Genomic DNA, 18,109 nt, shown 5'->3' with positions numbered 1-18,109 from the left:
CATTATGGCTTAATACGCGCACTACTTTTTGCAATTTCTACAACGCAACAAATGATTTAGTAAACAAAATCTATTGATTTTAATTTATAAACTTGTAAAACAGATTAAACTATATGAATATGTCGAATCTTGCTTTAAATAAGATACAGTCTGATCTAAAAATTGCAATTCAAACGCACCAGGTAAGATTTGTTGCTCTTATTTTCTTTTTATGCTATTCAATCACAACAATAATTTACATAAAGGTTACAGACAACTATTACTTATCAATGTACACTAATTTGACTGATAGAAAATACATTTATTACATGTACTGGACCTTTATGTACCCATCTCAAATCAACATTCAATCCATATGCAGTCACCTATTTCAATCTTGTTTGGTATTAATCTAATGACTATCTAGTAATTTCATGCATATTTGTTCAGGATGGCGGCAAGATAATAAAAGTATTATGTATTTGTAACAGGCCGACATTTCCGGTAAATAGAAAGTTAGAGTCGACGTGTAGGGTTCGGGTTTAATGTCCAGGTGGATTAAGGTTGAAGTGGATAAATTGACAACTACAATATCTTTTCATCATATGTGTATTCCATGACACTCGTATCACAACCGTGTCATTCTATAATATAACTGAACATAAGGTATGTGGAACCAAATGTCCTATAAATCTCTCGAAACGTCTCCAATCTCACCCCATAACCGTGGTGTCAGTGTACTGTTAAGCAAATATCATAATGCTAAAACTCCTAACTTTAAAAAGTACAATACAAGATGTCTGCCAAAAGTTATGTTTGAAGTGAGAACATCTCACGAAAATCTCCGTGCGTGAAAACGCTAATTTCACAACATAATATTATATCAAGGAAATACTAAAAACGGCAAATTAGCACCGGGTTACATATTGGTATGTTTCATTGTCGATCATTGTCTTAAATTATTAATCTTTAAAACAAAAAAATTGTATTAACATACTTTAAACAACTGAAAACTTGGTTCACATGTTTTTAGTAACATAACAATGAACAATCACAAGGAAGTCTCTGCATAATTTTGATATTGAAATATTATTATAAAAATATTTCCCTTCACAAATTGAGTAGATTGACAATGCTGGCATCTTCTTGATATCTGAATCTGCCAAAAATCCATTTCAGTCAAATAGAATTTCCCTGAGTAAGAAAGTTCTATCCTATTATATTTTGGAAGACTTTTATTAAAATTCCTAGTTAATACATAATATGACATTTCATCATTTCAGATATTGGTTGCAAAGATGCAGATTAAGCCTTTGGTTTGTATATATCTATATATGCATAATATGCCTTATTTCAATTCATAAGCTTTTATGCACACAGGCAATGTCAAAAATGAAATATTCAAAGAACAATCTCACTTTTAGCTTCATTTTTACAATAATCTTAATATGGGACTACATGAAATAATGTGTTGTTGCCTTGAAATGGTGCCAAACTGCCCTGATTTAAACTGATATTTACTATCAAGCAAGATGTGCATGCTGTGGACAAAAACATGCATGTACATGTATATGAATATAACTAGAATTTGATTCATTGGATTCTTTAGAAGTCCTGCGAATCCCTTAGGGCAGATATAATCCGATTGTATTGTCATGTCCATTGTCTGCATTTATATTGTACATTATAACAATTAAAATCAACAAATCCTTCATCTGATGCAAATATTGTATTTCAGGATGCAGATTTGAAGACAAGACTTCGTGGCATTCAAAGAGAAATTCTTGCAATGAGCCAAAAACAGGTACAATATCAACTGTAATACTTAAAAAAATATACTTTCTATATTTATTTGATTTCCTTATCTGTTCATTTATCATGCATCTTCATTTACAATTTACAGAAACTCATAGTACAGAAGTTGAGAAAAGATTTAATGGAAGGGCCGTCAGCTTTGTTGGAAGAAAACGGACAGGTATATTAAAATCTTTTTTAGCTTGAATGTTTTTACCAGTTTTTTTTTTAAATACTGAGGCTCAAGTTTAAGTTTTCATAATTTATTGTTCATAGGGTCAGTACACAAGTTCAACACAACATTTTTAAACTTCATTCCATTTTTCAATCCAGATCATTCTGCTAAGTCGTTAAAGCTGCACTCTCACAATTTGAATGTTTTCACAACTTTTAAAAATAAAAAAAAATTCTTTGAATGAGCCAATTTTTGCGAAAAGGCATGGAAACCAGTTATATAAGACTGCTGACAAAAAACGGATCACAGATTTTTATATTTAAGTTCAAAAATTGATTTAACCGTTAGTAACGGTTTAAGCCATATGACATTAATTTTTTAACAGAAATATGAAAGTCTGAGATCTGATCTTTTATTATTGGTTTGCTTATATTTATGCAAACATTTGCTCTTTTCAAGACAAAAAATGTAAAAACGGTATATCTGTGAAAGTGCAGCTTTAATGTAGGGGATGAAATTTCCCATTGTAAAAAAAAGGGTTTTTACTTCAGTGTTTCCTGAATGGGAAACCTATGTCAGTTTATTGCCTGATGAGTGAAACAAATTTTTCACATTTTCATATAAATGTACATTTGAAAAATCTTATACCAAAGCTGTGAAAGAAAATATATATATCTCTTATCCTACTATTCAGATTTGTTTTCAGTTTACTGATACATGAGATTCTGGGGGTCAAACATATATATTTTGTGACTTAAATAGTGAGTGCTTCCGATTCAGGAAACACCTCAAAAAATCTTGATATCTCAAAAATGGAGAAATTAAAAAATAATCTAAAATGTAGGATTTTAGATCTCTCTAGCAAACAACCATGGTTTTTAGCTCAGCTGAACACGAAGTGCGAGCTTTTGTGATGGGTGATTTTCTGTTGTCTGTCTGTCCATCGTCAAATTTTTCTTCAAACATCTTCTCATCCCAAGCCATTTGGAAAATTTTAACCAAACTTCACATGAATGTTTCTTGGGTGGTCCTCTTCCAGGTTTCTTAAATAAAAGTGGTTCCATTACTGAAAGGAAAAAACTTGTTCTCAGAAACCGCTGGCCAGATTTCAACATAATTTCTCAGAAATGTTCCAACATGTTTCAAATTCCTTCACCCCATGATTACTTGTAAAAAAAAACATGGCCACCAGACGGCAGAACTGCTTTTCACTTTATATCTATATGGAAAATCTTATCTTCTGAAACTCTTGGCCCAATTTCAAAATAATTTCACAGAAATATTCCTAAGGTGAGCCTCTATCGATTTTCTTAATGCACCAAATTGATTATAAAAAAAACATGGTTCCCAGGAGTGGGGCTACTTTTCACTATATGTCTGAATGGAAAACTTAGAAAATCTTCTCTTCAGAAAACGTTGGCCTGATTTCAAAATATTTTCACAGGTGGACCTTCTTTTTTTTTCATTTATATTTTTTATAATAATTTAATTGTTTAACAATCAATTTAAGATTTGAACTTCAAACTTCATGAACTTCAAACTTCATGAACTAATTCACAGTAACAGTATACATGTACACTCGTTTAAAAAAAAGGACACATTATAGTTTCATCTTTGGCATACAGGCGGGCAGTGTCCAGTATGTTGTCCAATCAATAACTTTAGAAGCCTTTGTTCATCAGGTGGGCGATATAAGGCTATTTTGGCCCTCTTGTTGATATTGTCAGTGAACAAAATATCCTTATGTCGAGAACAATTTTACTAAAGTAAGATAAATGGGCCTTTTCTTCTTGATCAGGAAATAAATTGACAAAAGTAGAGAACAATTAATGATATGAGATATAGGATATAAGATATAGTTACACATGTTTAAAAATTGATCCAAAATAATATAGTATTGTAAACATTATTAAAAGTAAGATTTCTTATTGTATTGTATTGTAAGACCTATTTTATTTGTGAAGGTAGGTCAAAACGGATTAATATTATTTACCATTTATATAAATATTATTTACCATTTATATAATGAACTTTGAAAAATAAAAAATAAATCTTTACGATTTTCTAAAAAAAAGTTCTGTTTAATGTTAACAGCAGAAGGAAACCAAGTGCTGTGGTCTGATGGGAGATGCGATAAACAGTGAACCCAGGTCCCCTGTTTGTGTTAAGGCTTTGTCTCCGCTCCGAGTACCCCAGTATACAGCTACATGTCAGAAGGTATGTCTGGGAGATTTTATCTTACATGGTTTTTTAGAAATAGAGTTTTTACTATTTGATATGGAGGTAATCTCTCTTGCAATAAATCTTATGAAAGATACAGCAATTTCAATTGTTTTAGTAAGTGTTTTTATAATAAACACTACAGTGTTTTTTTCTTGAATAGGACCAGGGACCTTCAACTTGTGAAAATAAATTAATTACTGAAGATAAATTATGAAAAAGCCAGATTTTTAAAACATTGATTATTGAAATAGTACTAGAAATGGGACCTGTAACATGCTTACTGTAAATCTTATGTAAAAATACACTTACTGGAAGAAATAACATCAGTCCATAAATAAAACCATGAAATATAATATTCTTTGTTTTTGAATTTTTTTTCTACCTTTTTTTTTTTTTAATATTCCCCATGTTTTAAATACAGAGAGAAAAAACACTGCTTTAATGCAATTTTTTCAAGATATTTGTTTTTTAATCAGGAATTTGGTTGGATGTTACTTTTATCAATATTCAATACTGACTTTTATGGGTTTGATTTTGCGGAAAAGTATTGTTTTATGTCATTTAACTGTAAGGGCAATTCCATTTAAACATATAGCCCCAGGGGGGCAAACACTATTTAATTAATCTACCCCCCTACAGATGCAAATTTACCCCCGGGAGTTAATGTTATACAGGAATAGCCCTAAAGTCACATTTCATGATATACATAGGTGACAGCCAGTGAGTCAAAGCTGAAGGTCACAATCTCAAACCTTGAAAAAACTCCAGAAAAGCCATACAGGAATGGAAAAACCAGCAGGGGTGTGTCCTCCATAGAGAGGGCCAGGGAACTGAAAAAGGTAATGGTGTTAATATTAAATTGAATAAGAAAAAAACACTTAAATATAACCTCCAGTTATTGAAATAAAGGTTTTCTGAAACGAGTCTGAATACTATTATGAAGGATACATACATGAATGTTCATTTAATTAAAGTCCTATATGAAGTTATATTAATAAAAACTTTAAACATATAACAAAACCTACTTTTTTACCCAAAAATCATTTATCCAAGAGGTTGTGGGTTCAATCCCTACCAGTCGTACTTTCCCATGGCCTCTCCGAATGGACACCAGTATTGTTTGAAGTTACAAATATCAGAGAGTTTCTTTTGTCCATACAGTAGACATCATAGCTACAGTTTATATTCGTATTAATGAAAAATACACATGGATTAAGTGGTTTGTTGTGTTTCAGAAATTGGACTTTATGCAGAGTTTAGACCTTATACCACCAGATTCTATCAAAGGTAAGATAAACTGGAGTCTCAAGTCCCATATATTTGACAAACGGTAAAAAAGGTCACCTTTACTTTTGAATCACACAAATATAATGTGTTTAAATATGCATGTTGCATATCAGAGGTTCAGAATCAAAACAGATCAGAACACTCCCAGCTTTGTAAGAGTGTCAGTATTCATGATTCACTTAAAATTTCTTAAGTGTCTACAATTAAGCCTCCACCAATTTGATCCCCAATAGGATTCACTTTAAATCATTTAGAAAGCCTGTGATGAAAACAACCTCCAAATTACCATTTAATTGGTATTATTAAGTAAGTTATTTAAAAGTTGGCACATGTGCATAGATTAGTAAAGAGGCATTTGCAAGGTATTTCGCACTCAACACTGAGAAAGTTAATATTTATTTATGGTTTTTATAACATTTACTTAGGGCCGGGCTGCGCCCAAGTCTGCCTGCCGAATTGTTAAGAAGACAAATTGTAATCACTTTCTGTTACTCAAGTATTTTATTAGTTGATAGTTGGAATTATTCCTAATTTATAGAACAAAACAAACTGTTAACATATTTCTCAGATTCAACAGGGAAGCGTTCAGAAAGAAAGAGAAAGAGTACTCACAACCCAAACTTCGCCTATGGGTTTGAGCTGGAGGTAAGCCTTTTATTATTTTCATTGTAGAGTTGTCATGTTGATACTCATAAAGTAAAAGTTAATTTGTCCACGATTGAATTTAGCCTAACTTGGTCAGCTTTTAATGCTTTTTCACAATTTTTTAGCTGGTATGTATCTTAAAGAGAGCACTCAAGGTATATGTCATAGCCTTGGTTCGTAGTCGACGTTGGAGTCATAATATGATTGCAAAACCTTTAACATGGCCATGACATAAACTGTTCCAGAAATTCAATTCCACTTAAAGTGACACACTTATTCAAAATCAATATATACACATGTATAATAAACATAAATTTTGAGTGATAAACCTTAACTTCTTACTAAATAATGTATGTATGGAAATTATTAATTACTGATAACAAGATTGTAACCTTGTATTTAATAGCTGAAAATGCAAAAATATTAAATGATTGGTGAATGCTACAAGATTTACTCTGATCTAATATTGTCTCATAAGGTAGAAATGCTGTGTTTTCTGCACCTTTCTTTCAAATTAAACTCTGTATCCTTCATAAGAACCATTGTTTTTCGATTTTTAATCATCCTTTTAAGTTTTTTAAAACAATTGTACTAATTATGGTAAATCTAATTTGGGAGTAAGAGTGCATCCTTAACATACATGTTGCCAGGGACAATACACTCTTGTACAACATGGCCAATAACTCTGGCTTTGATCATTTTGATTGTATGCCCCTTTTTCGAGTTTTTCACAATGCTCTTGTTTAGAATATTGGGAAAAGATCTCGTGACTGCATTTAGTATTCATCACATGTTGTCTGGGTGTTGTGTTTGTTGTCATTGCTATTTGATATAAACATGAAAAAGGAATACTGCTTCACATGAAAATATGCAATGTGGAGCAATAATACAATGGAAACTGCAGGGACAGGCCCTGTAGTAAAACATTTAACACTGTTCAGAGTCAGAGGGTAAGGCCTGAATAAAAGATACAAACTCCACAAACAAACAAACAAACCATATACCAGTCACATAACCTTAGGTAAAATAGATTGTGTTTTTTAATAAGCAATTCTAATAACAGGCATCATTGTTAACTTCTTGCTCATATATTTAAGTAAAAGTAAGTTTAAAAAGTTGTCTCAAAACTTTCTGGAACGTCTGCACATTGCAAGTGTGTCGTTGCAGACTTAAGAGTGGTAAAGATTTGAAAGTTGACATCAATGATGTTAGCAATGTTTTTATTTAGAAAAGTTCCGAACAATCACCCCTATGTGTGATATACAGAACAATATGTGTTGACATGAAAACATGGCCTACAGACCGGCATATTTCACCTTTAATGAATAATGTTTGTATTTTTTCAGAGGAAACCTCGGCTGTCAACTTTTCTTGCTACAGATTACTTTGGTGTCCAAAAACCAAGAGGTATCTTAAACAGTTATGCCCCCTTCAAAGAAGAGGAGTATATTGATTTGCACATGTCGGTCGGTCGGTCGGTCAGTTCGTCCGTCGGTAGACCAAAGCTTGTCCAAGTGATAACTCAACGATTCCTGGACATATGGTCATCAAACTTAACTTGGAGGTTGGGCCTGACCAGTAGATGACCCCTATTGATTTTAGGCGTCATCGGGTCGAAGGTCAAGGTCACTGACCTTGAAGGCAAACTCCACAATTCTTGGATCTCTGGTCACAATTCTTGGATCTCTGGTCATCAAACTTGACATGAGGGTTGGGCCTGACCAAAAGATTACCCCTATTGATTTTTGGAGTCATTGGGTCAAAGGTCGAGGTCGCAGTGACCTTGAATGCGATAAAACTTTAGGTGTATGGGCAGAAAAGGAGTTTTCTGGGCAGAACTGATTCAGTTTGCTGGAATATTGAAATCGGCAATATAGTCAAAATTTGAAGTAAACAGTCAAATATATCAATTCTGATTCATTCACTGCAACTGTTATTTTGTTGATAAACTAATAACACTTTTAAATGCCAGTTTATTTTATACACTTGTAACACTTTTTAATGCCAATCTATGTGTGAAAAGCCGTTTAAAGATTCTTGAGAGTAACAACTGCTCAGTCTGCACGTTCTTCCTTCATCACCGTCTTTTATACATCAGGCTGATAAAATAACTAACTAATCAGGGGTGTAATTTGTGCATGGATTCGGGAATATCTGCGGAGTTAATTGCTCTAGGGACAATTTCTATTTTTAAATCAAAAGGGCTATCTATTGGAGTTCCCCCATCCCGGCCAAGGTGTGCCAGTTCCTCATCTTCGGAGAAGTCTTCCAGTCCCCCACCATCTCCCAGCGACACCACACAGCAAAACCATGCTAGCGAAAAACAGGTACATGAGTTAATATTACATTTTAGCTTTTAAAATAGCCTGGGTATTGTTGTAGCCTCAGATTAATCTTGCAATGTTTTTTTTTACCTTTGCCATAACTCATAAACATCGTTTAAGACATAGTAATACAACTTTATACACTATTTGCATGTGACAATTCCAACATGTCACTTTGTGTACCATAGCCCATAACTTTTGATAAATTGCTATTTGTTGAGGTTATGCTCCTTTTTGACTGAAAAGCTAGATAAGATAAGGACTGAAAAGCTAGATAAGATACAGACTGAAAAACTAGATAAGATACGGACTGAAAAGCTAGATAAGATACGGACTGAAAAGCTAGATAAGATACGGACTGAAAAGCTAGATAAGATAAGGACTGAAAAGCTAGATAAGATACGGACGGAAAAGCTAGATAAGATAAGGACTGAAAAGCTAGATAAGATAAGGACTGAAAAGCTAGATAAGATACGGACTGAAAAGCTAGATAAGATAAGGACTGAAAAGCTAGATTGGGTTAGCTCCAGTTTTAGACTGCTTTTGACTATTTAAAAACTGATCTGTATATTAGATAACTACATAGTGGATTCCACCTTAAGTTAAGTGCTATTACATTTTAACATACAGTCCACCGAGGAAGGCACTGTCATACTGGATTTTGAGTAGTTTATTTGGTGTAAAATTGATTCAATTCTAACATTTTTTCTTTCTGGATTGGGTTGTATGTATAACTGGTAAAGCCATGACCATTACAACCATTACATTCAAGTCAATTATTGATGTTTACATTCTTTGTTTGGGATGCTTGTTTGTTTGTTGACTTCATGGAATTGCAGCCAAAAGAATGACACTAGGGATTTTGTCATCATCAGCGTTTGCATCATCCTTGGAGTCACACTTTCACGTCCATTTTTCATTTAATCCTTATCAAACATATATTCCATATATTTCAGGCCGAAGAGAGAGTGTGTCAATCCTGCGGAGAGAGTGGCTTGGTGGTGCCGTGTGACAGCTGCAGCCAGGATTGTCACGCCCACTGCCTGACCCCGCCCATCACTGCCACTCCAACCAGCAGGGGGAAGTGTCATGCATGTCAGGTAGGGTTGGTAAAGGTGTGACGTTAACCCGAAATAAGCTCAACATCCCCCTTTGTAATGGGTCGATTGTTCAGTTCTTCGTACCGTGGGCCGTAAATTTAACAATGTGATTAACAACATTGTTGTTATATTTTAATCATGAAATACTGGATGATGTGGTCCTCCATCTTAATATAAACAAGTTCAGCTGAAACAGTTGTCTCAAGAATTGTTAGTAACACATCAGATCACAAGTGTACTAAACGTCCACAGCAGTAAAGATTTACAAATTTACGATGACGTCTGCAACGTTGTTAACTATAACAAAGTTCTGAATAATCGGCACATTGTTTCCAAACTTGAAGCTTTTTGAGCTATTGGTTAGGACATACACAGCTCAGACTGTGAACAAATATCTTTATTTGAAATATTTAAACAATAACAAACAATGAAACCATTCTTTTAACTACTTAAACATGCTAAAGTCATTTTCAAAGACAAACTGTGATATTTTCAAAGCTTTTGATCGTCTCGATAAATGAACATGACTATAGTGACAACGAGAGGGCATTTGGATTTCATAGTTTTCATAGTTTACCTTCACTGAAGTACATGCAAGGAGGCTCTATTGTTTATGTTAAGTGATGTCAGAATATTATAATCACACAACATCATTTGGTCTAGATGAATGTAAAGAAATGACCTATACAACAATACATTTAGGTGATTTATACCCAAAGCGAGAAAATAATGGTCAGATTTTTTTGGCAAGATGGTTATGGCTCATGTGGAAACCATTAGAGAAGGTTGTGAATCGGAAACACATATTTTTGTTACACCTAGAATTGCAACTCTTGCATTATGATTGTCCAGTTTTAAAGAGGCTGAGACAAATTTATAAAATGGACATCTTTAAGAAATATCCAAGAGTATTCAAAAATTCATTATTATTCATTCTTTGGATATCTTGTTTATTTCAGGAAGCTGTGGACAAAGTCAGTAAGTCACTTCTGGCTGTGAATACCTACATATCCAATAAAACCAGTAAGTAAAGCAATCGTCTGGGGTGCAAAATGCCTCTCTGTAGGCAAGTCCTCTTTTGAAATGAGTTTCACCAAGTGTGATTAGGTTACCAATTACTTATTAACTGTGAAATCTGCCATACATGCCATATAATTATATAAATATATAGATATATATATATTTTTTTTTATAAAACAAGCTCAAGGTTGACAGTGGAAAACATCCATAATATCATGAGTGTGAACTTCCATGAAGGACCATGATGACTAAGTCAAAAAATTTATTGTAATTAGAGTGTTTTTAGCTTGACTATTCGAAGAATAGGTGGGCTATACTACTCGCCCCGGCATCGGCGTCCGGTTCAAGTGTTAGGGCAAGTTGGGATTTTCACTTATAAGTCCAATACCCTTCATTCAATTGATTTAATACTTCACACAGTTGCTCAGGGCCATCACATGATGAGGTTAGATAACTCCATATTATTCTTTACACAGATTATGGCCCCTGATTGACTATGGAACTTAGATTAAAGTTTAAGGGCAGGTTGGAATATTTATTAATAACTTCTATACCCTTTGTTCAAATGACTTAATACTTCACACAGTTGTTCAGGACCATCACACAATTAGGTTACATAACTCCATATTATCCTTAATACAAGTTATGGCCCCTGATGGACTTAGGTTAAAGTTTTAGGGCAGGTTAAACTTTAAGGGCAAGTTGGGATTTTCACTTTAAACTCCCAATACCATTCATTCAATTGACTTAATACTTTACACAGTTGTTCAGAGCCATCACATAATGAGGTTAGATAACTCCATATTATCTTTTATACAAATTATAGCCCCTGATTGACTATGGAACTTAGGTTAAAGTTTTAGGGCAGGTTGGGATATTTATTTAATAACTTCTTTACCCTTCATTCAATTGACTTAATACTTCACACAAGTGTTCAGGACCATCACCCAATGAGGTTACATAACTCCATATCCTTAATACAAGTTATGGCCCCTGATTGACTTAGGTTAAAGTTTTAGGCAAGTAAAAGTTAAGGGCAAGTTGGAATTTTAATAAAAAAACTTCTATACCTTTCATTCAATGCACTTAATAAAATTCAAAATTATTTACGACCATCTTACAACAAGAAACACAACTCCATTTTAACCCTAAATACAAATTATGTCCCTTGAATATTTTTTTTTTTTTAATTTCTTTTGACATTTTTACATTCTTTACCATATTTTTACCAAGGGAAAACTAGGAGGGCTATACTATATGGCCCTTGATTTTTTTTGGATTTTTTAAAAAATTTATTTTAATTTCTTTTGAAAGGCATATTTATATATTCTTTACCACATTTTCATAATGGGAAATCAAGTTATTTGAATGACTTGCGTCATTTTTCGGGTTGTGGGAGGGCAGCATCAAAGTCACCTTATGTAATAATTTTAGTTAGGTTTGACATAAATAGACCAAACGTGGTAATATTACATTGTTATTGTATTCACTTCTAAGTCAAAGCGGCGAAGTCGAGGGCGCTGTCTTACGACAGCTCTTGTTATTCTTATATCATAAATGTAGATATTGCGCTAAATTTCACTGTGTAAAAATCACCTGTTGTAATGTCGAAATCCCCTGGTATGTCAAAATCCCCTGGTATTCCGACCAAAATCCTCTGGGAAGCCTCTCATAAATATGGTGTGTATGTATGTTGTCATATTGACCAAAACATCCTGATTGACTGAGGCCATAGCCGAGGTGAATAATGATTTTGTGGTCAATATGAACAGCATATTTTATAGCTAATGAGTAAATAACTGTTTTATTATGTGATACCTGTTTATGTTTTATGACATCATATGCTAAACTGCTTTGGAGTCTTTAAACAGTGGCGTTTTTGAAGTGATTTTGCAGTGTTATTATGACATCATATGATAAACTGTTTCAGGTCTATGAAAAGACATGTTTATATTGCGTTTTATTTTGTCGTTTTTCTGAGGTGGGAGCAAATGCATATACCATGACTGCTGGTGTATGAGTGTTCATCCCAACCCTCACACAGTGTGTTCTGAGGAAACTCCGTAAACCTTGTTCGAATCTTAACAGAGAAGAATTATATAATAATAACTTCTTTATGTAAGAATTTATACTTTGCGTATATTTATCAGGCAAGGAGGAAGAGAAGAGACGATTGTTGAAGCGTAGCATGGAACTACTGCAGGAGAAGGCCAACCTTGAAACTCGGACCACGCAACTCAACGAACTACTTGCTGTACGTAACATTCAACAAATGGTTAGAAACAAAAGTCATTGAAAACTTTAAAGTAGAAACCTATATCAGTGAACAACTGTGGTTAGAATCCAAAATAAACAAAAAATGTGGTTAGAATCCAAAATCATTGAAAACTGGGGTTAGAATCCATAGAAGTCATTAAAAACTGCTTTAGAAACCAAAATAATTGAAATCTTGGGTTCTTTAGAAACATTGCTTAGAAACCAAAATCATTGAAAACTGTGCTTACAAACCAAAATCATTAGACACTGATTAAATACCAGTAATTTCAAGAATGTTTCAGTTGATTGTTTTCATGTGAGCGAATTATTATTGTAAATGCGTGTAAACGTTCTTCATGGATGTGAACATTGACAATAAAATACCTTTGAAAATTCACTATATACACCTTCCCTTCCAGAGACAAGGTTTCAGAAAACAGGAGCTCATAGATGTTAACATGAAGGCCAAACAGTCTGTGGAGAAGCTGAAGAACTTTGTAAAGGTTGTGCAGTCCGCGTAGATCTTACATCAGAACATATGAGCTATGCACTCATCAGGGGATCATTCATTGTCTCTTTAAAGCTGCAATCTCACAGATTGAATTTGTTGATTTGACAGCATTTTTATTTTTTGTCTTGGAACTAGCCAATTTATGCGAAAATGCATGTAAACCATTCTTATAAGACTGCTGACAAAAAATTGTAACAGATTTCTATTTAAGTTCAATAATTGATGTTTTGCACTTTTTTCTTAAACCGTAAGGAACACTTTAAGCCATAAAACATTAATTTTCGAACTGAAATATGAAGATCTGTGATCTAATATTTTGTCAGCAGTCTTTTATTACTAGTTTGCAGATATTTAAGCAAAAACTTGCTTATTCCAAGACAAAAAAAAAAAGTTGTGAAAATGGTAAATCTGTAAGAGAGCAGCTTTAATTCAATAACTCAGTTAAATCAATTATGTATTGTTTTGGTTTCTTTTTGTACAATTTGCATTACATTTTGAGATTCATTTGTTTCTTTTCCTAAGCAAGGAATTAGGTTTACTGGTAACTTAATAAGTCTTAGTTTTTTTCAGTTTCACTACATGTGTACAGTAAGATTGAAATGAGTAGATATCGAGGGGTCATGAAACAGGATTATTATAAAGACAACACACTGATGGCCAGTTCCTCTACTTTCCTAAAACAAATTTGTTGAAATACTCATTAAATTTGTAATTTTACCATTACATGAACCTATTGTAGTATAAACCAAGAGTGGATAAGAAACAGCTGTCAGACCAACTGGCCATGTACTTTTTACCTGTATTGTTATGAAAATGACATTGTTTTGACAGTTATCAGGTGAATATTGCTCCATTGTAGTAGACATTTAAAGCTTCAGTGCTCAAGCTAGGCCTAAATAGCAGGGTGGGGCACGCTACTGCCCTATTCTTGCACCCTGCTGCCCATTTGTTAACAAAGTCAATTTTCAGAAATTAAAACAAAATAATACATACTTAATTTTGACACTCAAGACAGTAAAGCAAAAATAACAGCTAAGGTGTTCATAACAAACTACATGTAGTGAAAATTATAGTAATGAAAGTAGATAAAACACATGTGTACTATATGAATTGACCATTGGCCCTTGCAAGTGACCCATTAAGGCAAATTAAAAGTGCCCTTTCTGACCTAGCACCCTGTCCCTTTCAAATCCTTGCTGGCGCACTGAAGCTTTTTTTAAAGATAAATGTCAATGTTTTGTCATAGCCTTGGTACATACATGTATTAAGAATGGAAGCTGAGACTTAATACACATGTATACACCAACATTTGGCATATATTTGGGGCACGTCCCCATGCTCTCTATCACTTTGGTTACAATATGTATGGAGTTATGTCCCTTGGTCAACAACAGAAAAACAGACAAGCCTTTTATTATATTTGACTGTAACCTTTGTATAGTTTGGGTATCCTGTTGAAATTTAGATAAATGAAACTTATAAAAGTTCAAACAATTAGGACAGATTTGAATCTGGTATGCTGATTCGGACGATACTATTACTTTTGAGATTTATTCAATTGTTCACTATTTGTGTTGTATTTTGTGCAATTATAGAATCTTTGTGTTCTACTGTTGGGAAAGTTTTTTAATCGATGTGTTCAATTGATTTTGTAAATGATTGTCAGTATTTATGGTCAGTTACTTTTTTCTAGTCCACTTTACAATTATCACCTAATGTATTACTAGTATAGGCAAGTGCTGAAAGGAAGGTCTTACAAAATGTTAGATGTTCTATTGGCAAGTTTATAAACTGGTGCTATCCTCATCATTCTCATCCATTGTATTTAATTATAAGGTTATGACTGTCTTAAGGCCACACACAATTGATATAGAATTGATTTATTGATTTCTTTTTTCGGATTTACTAGACTTATTTTTCAGTTGCATGATGCAAATAAATATAGTCTTTAGAGCTTCTGCTTCGAATTTTCACCCAAAATATGGAATATAAATAATTAAACAATGCTTTTTATTTCAGCCATGTTAACATGCATTAAGCATCATTAATGATGTAACATTATATATATGTGACAACATCGTAAACACTGTTGTTTTTTTTTGGAGTATTTTCTTTAAATAAATAATAATGTAATTGTTAAGGATTATTGGTCTCAATATCAACTATATTTGGTAAATTGTTTGCCTTTGCCAGCTCCTGTTTTTAATCGAAATAAAAAAAAATCACTCACTCACTGCAATTTCTCGGCTCGAATGCGAAGAACAAAACCTTAAATTGGTGTGGCCTAAAATAATGTTTGTATTTTAATTTAAGCTTGAATTAAAATTAAAATTTCAGTGTATTTCTGCCATTGATTATGAAATTTCAGAAAAGGTTGAATTTGTTTACACTAGTACAGTCGAAAGACACAAGTGGCATACATGTACATATGAACATGTCGTCACCTTAGTGCAATAACTCAATTACTCATATAGAAATAGAAGCAGATATTGAGTTCTTGCACTAAGGTGACGATGTAGACACTGATCAATAAGAGTGTGAATCTCTGTTATATAGTTCATAATTTATTTATACTTTTGTTAATTTCTTCTTTTGAATTGTATACATGTATGTGGATTATTACAATTTGTTCATTTTGTGCTGTCTAAGAGATCAGTATATTTTCTAGGAGGAAACTCATTTAAAAAACACTCATAGATTTAATGTGGCAAAGATTTGTTTAATCTCTTTTGTATTTGAGTAATAGAACCTACTTTTATGATGAACCGACAGACAGCAAATGACAGGCACACTGATCAGATTTATGTATATCCAGAACTTATATCGTTTAATAAAGATAAAACTTGTTATACCCCCCAAAACAAAGTTTGGGGGGGGGTATACTGGAATCGGGTTGTCTGTCTGTCTGTCTGTCCGTCTGTCCGTCTGTCCGTCCGTTTTTTTTGTCCGGGATTCATCTTTGTCGTTATTGAACAAATCTTTTTCAAACTTTCAGATATTAATGGCCATGATGTAAACTTGCGCCTCTGTGAAATTGGTACACCCACATGACCCTGACCAGAGTTATCTCCCCTTGATGTGTTAAAGTAGGCAAAATAAGCCCTGTCCGGGATTCATCTTTGTTATTATTCAACAAATCTTTATCAAACTTTCAGAAATTAATGGCCATGTTGTAAACTTTCGCCTCTGTGAATTTGGTACAGGTCACATGACCCTGACTGGAGTTATCTCCCCTTGATGTGTTAAAGTAGGCAAAATAAGCCCTGTCCGGGATTCATCTTTGTTATTATTCAACAAATCTTTATCAAACTTTCAGAAATTAATGGCCATGTTGTAAACTCTCGCCTCTGTGAATTTGGTACAGGTCACATGACCCTGACTGGAGTTATCTCCCCTTGTAGGCAAAATTAGCTTTGTCCGGCCTAACTCCAGGGCAAACAACCTAGACATGGAGGGGTGGGGGGTATTCGTTAGCCTATGGCTTACAGTTCTAGTTAAGTCTGTACATTTTAAAATGATGATTTTTTTTAATTTTCTTTAAGACAAGCATTTTCTTGCAGTGTCACTCTTATTCAAAATTAATACATACACATGTATAACAAACATAATTTTTGAGTGATAAACCTTTCACTACTAACTAAATAATGCATTTATGGAAAATATTAATTACTGATAACAACATTGTAACCGTGTATTTAATAGCTGAAAACACAAAAATATTAAATAATTGGTGAGTGCTAAAAGATTTACTGTGATCTACTATCGTCTACTAAGGTAGATATACCGTGTTTTCTGAACCTTTCTTCCAAATTAAACTCGGTATTTTTCATAATAACCATTGTTTTCGATATTAATTTATCCTCTTGGGCATTTTAAAAGGATTGTATCAATTGTGGTAAACCATATTTGGGAGTAAGAGTGCATCTTTAACATTTGTTCAAAACTTTTGTGTTCACTGCCTGACTATAACAACGTTAATAAGTCCACAACGTACACCGACCTGTATATGCTAACCATGTTGATATACACAAAATTGTATTACTATTGCTGTTATAACAATGTCCTTTGAAGTATTCGTTTTATATGTTTATTTGTGTTTTCGTTGTTTCAGTGATACTGTTGTAATTTTTATACCAAGAAATAAACCTATTTTTGGCAGGATCAGTGTTCATTGTTCTTTTTAAGAAGAGCTCACATCTGACTGGGTTTATTATATATTCAACTAGTGACTAAATGCATATGTCTGCAGGTGGAGTATGTTTCTCAGACTATGCAGATCACAGTACACTTACAGCTATATACATATACCTGGCAGAACACACTAATTTTCTCAATGAAAATGATTGATCATTGCTCATTTATCAAAACGGGCCACTGAATCACATTCAAATGCTTTATTCCTTTAATCTACACTGACTACGAATATATGGCACTCTCTTATGTCAGCCATGAAGAGTGAAATGAACAATAAATATTGCAAGGAATTGAACAAACAGTAGATCTTTAAATTGTTTAAATATCAAAGACAAGGGACGGGCGTCGATTTAGCAAAAAGGTTCTGACTAACAAGTCGACAAAAGTCTCACCGTTAGCAGGCACAATTTATTCATTTATTTCAATTCAATGATTTTTTTGTACATGCTTGTTATAAGTGGGTGTCTAAAAGTTACAGTAAACAGAATGTGATAGGTTCGAAATGGTGGAGGTCAAATTTCTGTCTAAACGACACTGGAGGTAAATTTGTGTATTTCCTGACTGAAAAAATGCTAAATTTTTCAGTTCAAATGCCTATTTC

General features: G+C 33.4%; 1 protein-coding gene across 3 annotated transcripts; it reads left to right on the top strand.

The window, feature by feature from the left end:
- The first annotated feature begins 43 nt into the window (after positions 1-43).
- Positions 44-17,473, top strand: LOC128231293 (PHD finger protein 21A-like). 3 transcript variants are annotated; one of them, XM_052943924.1, is made up of 14 exons: positions 44-182; positions 1,263-1,295; positions 1,718-1,783; positions 1,883-1,954; positions 4,046-4,165; positions 4,882-5,010; positions 5,407-5,458; positions 6,027-6,103; positions 7,450-7,510; positions 8,306-8,430; positions 9,384-9,527; positions 10,487-10,550; positions 12,698-12,801; positions 13,223-17,473. In XM_052943924.1, exons 1-14 carry the CDS (start codon positions 114-116, stop codon positions 13,322-13,324), a joined length of 1,218 nt encoding a protein of 405 aa, XP_052799884.1. In that variant the 5' UTR covers positions 44-113; the 3' UTR covers positions 13,325-17,473. The 3 variants fall into 3 exon arrangements, with proteins under 3 accessions (XP_052799884.1, XP_052799885.1, XP_052799883.1); XM_052943925.1 differs by having other exon boundaries at positions 4,043-4,165; positions 8,321-8,430; XM_052943923.1 differs by having other exon boundaries at positions 4,043-4,165.
- Positions 17,474-18,109: the final 636 nt, after the last annotated feature.

This window comes from Mya arenaria, chromosome 4, assembly GCF_026914265.1.
Source record: "Mya arenaria isolate MELC-2E11 chromosome 4, ASM2691426v1".
Classification (NCBI taxonomy): domain Eukaryota; kingdom Metazoa; phylum Mollusca; class Bivalvia; order Myida; family Myidae; genus Mya; species Mya arenaria.
This window is presented reverse-complemented; position numbering and strand designations above follow the sequence as displayed.